The 7,492-nt window shown below is 50.7% G+C and overlaps 1 protein-coding gene across 1 annotated transcript; it reads right to left on the bottom strand.

Annotated features, from left to right (window-relative positions):
* Window positions 1-5,264: 5,264 nt before the first annotated feature.
* On the bottom strand, window positions 5,265-7,178 carry FOXE3 (forkhead box E3). Its single transcript, XM_019749354.3, has one exon. It carries the CDS (start codon window positions 7,172-7,174, stop codon window positions 6,218-6,220), a length of 957 nt encoding a protein of 318 aa, XP_019604913.3. The 5' UTR covers window positions 7,175-7,178; the 3' UTR covers window positions 5,265-6,217.
* Window positions 7,179-7,492: the final 314 nt, after the last annotated feature.

Here is a 7,492-nt window from a genome sequence, read left to right as displayed (position 1 = left end):
AGAATCATCTGAAGCCTGGCTAAACAGAAGTTTTTTAACTAAAGATATAAAGAAGTCATGTCAAGACTGGTAGGAGGGATGGAGACGCAAAACGGGCTGGCCCCAAACCTTCATGTGGCAATCGAGAATCAGAAAGAATATCTTGGCCACATAGGTTCTCCCAGAGGAGCCAGGGACTCCAGCTCCACCCCAGGCACCCAGCCAGGAGTACTGGTGCCAGGAAGAGGAGCCCCCACAACATTTGGCTGTGAAAAACAGTGGGGATTCCGATCATCTAAGTGGAATGAAAAGCTATGGGAAACCCAGACATCCTCTTAAAGGGCCCACGAACAGACTCATTCCCAGGCACTCACCTTGGGCTCCAGTAGAGGAACGGTGACTTGGGGTCATCAGAGACATACAAGGGGCAGACAGAAGTGTGTGGATTCGATGCAAGCGCTGAAGGACAGTTTGCATTTTCCCTGTGTGGGGTCCTTCTCTTGTGCAGCAGGCAGGAAGTCACCATCTTTCCTGTGTTGAGCCCTCCCCCAATGGCCAAATCTGAATCTGATTGGCCTGGAGAGCTCCTCTGGGACCCCACCCCACCCAACACCCCAATGCCAGAGGCACTTTCTCCTTGAGCAGCCAGCTCTGCACGCATTGCACTCTTTCTTGGAAAACTATCAGAGTCCACAGGCCCCAGGTGGGTGGCTACTGGCCTCCGGTGTGCTCTGAGGCATTTGCTGAGTGGCTCCAGGCTCCGCACTGAAACCAAACCAGAGTCTACATTAACCTGGTGACCACAAGTCTTCCCACTCCACTGATTCCCTGAAACTCACCACACGAGGCTTTATCAGTGGCTAAACCTTAAGGGAGCTGGCAGGTGGCAGCAGGCCTTGGGATGTCCTGGCTTTTTGTAGAGCTGCCCTAGGCCCAATACTGGTGGCAGCCATCCTCAGTTCACTGCGAGTCCTCTCCCACATGCCTCCAACTTAAGCACAGGCAGCAAACAATCTCGGATCTCTTTGTAGTTCCTATCAGGTAGTCCCTGGCCAGTCACAGGCAGTGGCTGACCTGGACCTGCACCAGAGCCCCTCCCAAGAGGCCCCAGTACCAGCATATCTGGAGATTGGCTTCAGACCACCACAGGGCACTGCCCAATTAGCCCCACAAGTAGCAGACACAAAGCGCAGTCCCAACAAACACCAGACCCTACTGGGGAGAATCCAATCACTGGGGTAAGCCCCCTTCACAGCAGCCCATAAGCTGTGGACGTGGCCAAACCCCATAGCCAGTCAGCCTGAAGATCAATCCCACCCACTCATGTGCCAATAGTAATCAAGGCTCAACTGTAACAGGAGGGCACACACAACCCACAAGGGACACCCCTGGAACACCCGGAGCAGGTGACCAAGGAGACTGTGTCAGGGCCCCACAGAGCACCTACTACATAAGGCCACCTGGTCAAGACTGGGAGACATAGCAGATCTACCTAATACATAGAAACATATACAGAGAGGCAACCAAAATGAGGAAGCAAAGAAATACCTCCCAGATGAAGGAACAGGAGAAAACTCCAGAAAAAGAACTAAGCGAAATGGAGTCAAGAAACCTAACAGATACAGAGTTCAAAACAATGGTTATAAGGATGCTTAAGAAACTTAGCGAGAACCTCAACAGAGAGATAGCAAGCATAAAAAAGGACATAGAAACCATAAAAAGAACCAATCAAAAGTGAAGAATACAATAACTGAAATAAGAATGCACTAGGAGGAATCACAAGCAGACTAGATAAAGCAGAGGATCGAATCAGTGATTTGGAAGACAAAGGAGCAGAAAACACCCAATCAGAACAGCAAAAATAAAAAATAATCCAAAAAAAATGAGGATGGTCTAAGAGATCTCTGGGACAATATCAAGTGTAACAACATTCGCATCATAGGGGTATCAAAAGGAGAAAAGAAAATGCAAAGGACTGAGAACCTATTTGAAGAAATAATGACTGAAAACTTTCCTAACCTGGCAAAGGAAATAGACACACAAGCCCAGGAAGCACAGAGAGTCCCAAACAAAATGAACCCAAACAGGCCCACACCAAGACACATTATAATTAGAATGTCAAAGGTTAAAGACAAAGAAAGAATCCTAAAAGCAGCAAGAAAAAGTCAACTAGTAACTCATAAGGGAGCCCTCATAAGATTGTCAGCTGATTTCTCAACAGAAACTTTGCAGGCCAGAGGGGATTGGCATAAAATATTCAAAGTGATGAAAAGCAAGGATCTACAACCAAGATTACTCTACCCAGCAAGGCTATCATTTAGAATTGAAGGACAGATAAAGAGCTTCCCAGACAAGAAAAAGCTAAAGGAGTTCATCAACACCAAACCAGTATTACAAGGACTATTAGAGGGTCTTCTTTAAGATGGAAAAAAAAATCAAAATTATGAAGAATAAAATGGCAATAGCTACATATCTATCAATAATTACTTTCAATGTAAATGGATTAAATGTTCCAATCAAAAGACATAGGCTGAATGGATAAGAAAACAAAATCCTTATATATGTTGCCTACAAAAGACTCACTTCAGATTGAAAAACACACAGAGACAGAAAGTAAAGTGATGGAAAAATTTATTTCATGAAAATATAAATGAAAGAAACAAAAAAATCTGGGGTAGCAATACTTATACCAGACAAAATAGACTTTGAAACAATGGGTATAATAAGAGAAAAAAAGGACCTAATAATCCCACTTCTGGATATTTATCTGAAGAAACCCAAAACGCTGCTTCATGGGGATGTGTGCATCCATATGTTCATTGCAGCATTGTGTGCAATGGCCAGGATGTGGAGGCAACCTGGGTGTTTGTTGATGGAAGAATGGGTAAAGAGGAGGTGGTACATATGTGCAATGGAATATTGCTTGCCCATGAAAGGGAATGGGTTCTTGCCATCTGTGGTGGCATGGATGGACCTGCAAGGTATTGTGCTGAGTGGAGTGTCAGACAGAAAAAGACAGATGCAATGAGATTTTGCTTATATATGGAATCTAAAGAACAAAATAGATAAAACAAAACAAAAAACCCAGAAACACACTCATAGATACAGAAAACACTTTGACGGTTGCTAGATGGTAGGGGGGTGTTGAGGATGTGGGTGAAAAAGGGGAAAGGATCAAGAAATACAGATTGGTTGTTAAAAAGTAGTTATGGGAATGTAGGGTATAGCATAAGGAAGATAGTCAATAATATTGAAATAAGTATATATCGTGTCAGACGGGTACTAGATTTGTTGGAGTGATAGATGGGAAGGGTTGGGGCACAAGGTGAAAAAGGTGAAGGGATTAAGAAGTGCAAATTGGTAGTTACAAAATAGTCATGGGGTGTAAAGTAAAGCATAGGAACTAAAGTCAATGATATGGAATTATGTGTAGTGTCCGGTGGGTACTAGTCAGGGGGATCACTCCTCATATAAATGTCTAACCACTATGCTGCACACCTGAAAGTAATATAAAATAATACTGAATGTCAACTATAATTGGAAAATTAAAAGGGGGGGAAGTGAAGTGGAATAAGAGGTCCAGATTTCCAGGTATAAAACAAGTCATGGGAATGTAATATACGGCATAGGGAATATAGTCAATAACAATAATATAGCATAGTACAGTGTCAGAGGGTTGCTGGACTTATGGTGATCACTTCTTTAGGTATACAAATGTTGAATAACTAAGGTGTACCCCTGAAACTAATACAATATTGTATATTGGCTATATTTTTAATAAAAATCCTTTTTTAAAAGGAGCATGAAAAAGAATAAAGAATCCGCCAAAGTACTGTCAATCCAGTCATTATTTAGTAAGTCAGGCACGACAGACACTAGGCATTTATTCAGTTAGCCAGTAATTCAACAAATATTAAGTGAAGGGCTACTATGCATCAGGCAAATGAGATCGGACTCTTGCTCAAAGGGGTTAACACCTGGGGAGGGAATCTCTCCAGGGCATTTCATACCAGACTATGCATACTGACTGCCCTACCTCCAAAGACAGCCTTCCCTGCCTCCTCAGATTTCCTGCACCATTCTCCTCCATGAGCTGCCTGCTTTCCACCCTCACCCTGCATCACCACCCAAGAGCTTTAAACTCCTGTATCTAAGAGAGGTGCATCAGGCATGTCCAATATGCAAATCACATTCACACTGGACTCAAGGCACATTGATTCCCCTCCCCCGCCCCTCCCCACAGCTGATCCAGGTCCTACTAGACCAGAAAAGGGGGGGGGGGGCAGAGGAGCTTGGCAAAGCCTTATGCTTAGCATTTGAGTCAGCACTAGAGACTAGGACAGGGTTAAAGGCCAACAACTCCCTTCTCATACCACAACCTCCAAGTCTCTGCTCAGTGCCGCCCTGTCCTTGGTGCTGGGGACAGTCATAAATCGGCTCAGGTCCCTGCTGCCCGAGCTCCCAATCTAGCAAAGGAGGTAAGACGGGTATAGCTGATGGTGCAGTGCCCAGCTCTAGTGCAGAGAGGGATGTGTGGTTCTGCAGTCTGGTCCCACTCTTTAAGTAGGGAGCTTTAGCCTTTTAAACTGAGTCCCCAGCTTTGGCCCAGTGCCTTTCTTCCAGAATGCTGTGCATAGTACTCACCTGCAAATTTTGTTAATATGCAGAATCTGGTAATTCAGTGGGTCTGAGGTGGAGCCTGAGATTCTGCACTCCTAACAAGGTGATGCATTTCATCTCAGGAGCTTGAAAAGGTTCATGGACCGCACATTGAGTGCAAGGCTCTAGAGCACTTACCGTATCTCCTTTCTCTGTGATTGGTAATGTCTTCCACACTGGTCCCTAAGCACCGTGAGGCAGGGATCTTGCGCATTTGCTTAGTGATGTATTTATTCCCATTGTCTCACACAGTGCTTGGCACATTCAATACATACTTGTTATAGGAGTGGCCAACGCTCAATTATCCTTGGAAGCTGCGAGGAATCCCACACAGCAGACAAACACTGGCCAAACACAATCATGTGCACACCACGTCTCATCTCTACCAGCCTCTGGGATGTAGCAGGTGATGGCATTTACTAGGCTTACTGCAGTGCTACCTCGGTTTTCAAACATAATCTGTTCTGAAAGACCATTTGAGTTCTGAAACATTCGAAAACCGCCGACAGCTAGGCCTCAGGATCTTGCACTCAGCAGAAGCCGTGTGACATGTTCGACTTCCGAGGCGTGTTCAAAAACCGAAGCATTTACTTCCAGGTTTATGGCGTTCATAAACCAAAATGTTCGTCAACGGAGACGTTCGAAAACCAAAGTACTACTGTATATATACAGCTATGGTTTAATCCCATCCTAATCCTACTTCATGAACCTCTGCCTGACAGCTCACAAAGAGGCTCACGCCATGTGACAACCCAAGACACTGAACAAAGCTCAGCCACTGTCTCCCCCAGACCACTCCCCCAAGTCACCAGCCAGCACACCAAGCTGAGGGGGAGATTCTTATTTCTTTTTAATCAAACCAGCTTTAATTTAAAAAATAATAATGTAACAAGTCCTAAGTTTTCCAGATGGTGTGTAGCCCACTAACTCCCCTTTCAGTCCGGAGCCCCTGAGGCTGCTTGTCTCAGAAATCATGAAGAGCTGTCTTCAAGGCTTGGAACAGCACAGCCAGGTGTGTCTGTGCGGAAGGGGGGCAACTTCCCAGTAAGAAACTGAGGACAGACAGCAAGTGGGTTGGACGCACTTGGGGGAAATGAAGGGAAGACAGTGAGGGAGTCACGAACCCAGGAGTCTGACCGCTAATGTAAAAACCAGGAGGGAAGGTTGAGGAAGTAAGGAGCCAGTTGGGGAGGTGGCTTGAGATCTAAGGTCTGGCTTCTGAAGGCTTGGAATTCACCAGAAACCTGGGCTAGGGGCTCACCGGCGGTGGTGATCCAGCTCAGGGACATGGGATCAACAACGGCGCTGGAGGAGCACACAGATGGGGGCTTACAGCGGAGGGAGAAGAACTGAGCTCACACATCCAGGTGGGTGGAGGGTTCAGTCCAGTGGAAAGATGGTGGGAGTCTCCCCTGGGATGGGTGACAGAGAAAGAGGTATCAGGTGTGCTCAGTCCCAGAGGCAGAGAGGTGGGTCCCAGCCAAGGGGTGGGGGGAGCAGAGACAGGGGGCGCTCCCAGGCAGCGCCCAGTCCTGGGTGCTACGGGACCCCCAGGCGGCCCCTGACGGTGGGGAAGGGCTCACAGGTAGCGCTCCAGCCCCGGTGCGTAGCCCGGCTGCCTCAGGTAGGCCTCTCCCGGGCCGAGCGGGCCGAAAGCGCCTGGCGGCCCTGCCAAGGCCAGCAGCGGCTCGGCGGGGAGCGGGCCGGGACCAGGGCGCGTCGAGAGTAGCCCCACACCGTCCGGGGCTGGCGCGTAGAGTGGCGGGGAGGCGGCAGCAGCGCAGGGCGGGAAGGGGGCGTCGGGCGCTGCACAGCAGGGCGGCTCCGGGGCGCCCAGCCCCGCCAGCTCGGGCGGCAGGCTCACCAGGCTGTCCACGCTGAAGATACGCGCGGGCGGAGCGGGCCCGGGGGTGGCGGGGAGCGGCGGCGCAAGCAGCCCGGGGCCGGAGGCGAAGGGAGCGTAGGCGCAGGGCGGCGGGCCCGCGGCGAGCACGGTCGGGGACAGCGCGGCGGGCGCGGGCAGCTCCGCGCGCTTGAAGCGCTTGCGGCGCCGCAGGAAGCTGCCGTTGTCGAACATGTCAGCGGCCGCCGGGTCCAGCGTCCAGTAGTTGCCCTTGCCTGGGTTGCCCGGCTCGCGGGGCACCTTCACGAAGCAGTCGTTGAGCGTGAGGTTGTGGCGGATGCTGTTCTGCCACTTGCGCGGGCTGTCGCGGTAGAAGGCGAAGCGCTCCGTGATGAAGCGGTAGATGGCGGCCAGCGTGAGGCGGCGTCCGGGGGCGTGCGCCAGCGCCATGGCGATGAGCGCGATGTACGAGTAGGGGGGCTTCCCGCGATGCAGGGGTCGCCGTCGCCGCCGGCCTAGGGCGGGGGCGGGCGGGGGCTCGGGTTCCCCGCGGCCTGCGGGCGCCTCCTCGGGCTCCGGACCGGGCTCGGCTCCAGCGAGCGGCGACGGCGGCGGCCCCGACGGCGCGACCGAGGGCAGGGCCGGGAAGTCCGAGAAAGCGGTGGGCGGCTCCATGTCGCTGCGCCCAGTCATTGGGAGTCAGCAGTCCCTGCCCACGCTGCCCGGAAAGCAGGGGCCGCTGACCCGCCTTATATGAACACAGTTTCCCCTCCCCTGCCCCCTGACCAGGGCAGAGGCCTCGGACCTTCCGGGCTGGCCGGCACCACCCCCCTTATTGGCTTTTCCTATCCCCTTATCGTGCTCCTACTCCCCCGCCCTACATTTTGCCCCTCCCATAGTGTCCTCCTTTTGGGTCAATCTTTCTCAGTCTCAGCCTGATTCCTTCCCTATCTCCATTGGGTCTGGCCCTAGCCCTGACCACATCCCACCGGCTTCAATCAGCTCCCTTCC

The sequence above is a fragment of the Rhinolophus sinicus genome, chromosome 14 (genome assembly GCF_057876585.1).
Source record: "Rhinolophus sinicus isolate RSI-liver-muscle chromosome 14, RSI-T2T, whole genome shotgun sequence".
Lineage (NCBI taxonomy): Eukaryota > Metazoa > Chordata > Mammalia > Chiroptera > Rhinolophidae > Rhinolophus > Rhinolophus sinicus.
The sequence above is the reverse complement of the archived record's forward strand: the minus strand, read 5'-3'. Positions and strand labels throughout refer to the sequence as shown.

Bases quoted from the DNA above. Each gene is read 5' to 3' on its own strand.
- FOXE3 (XM_019749354.3), bottom strand. From the start codon at position 7,174: ATGACTGGGCGCAGCGACATGGAGCCGCCCACCGCTTTCTCGGACTTC.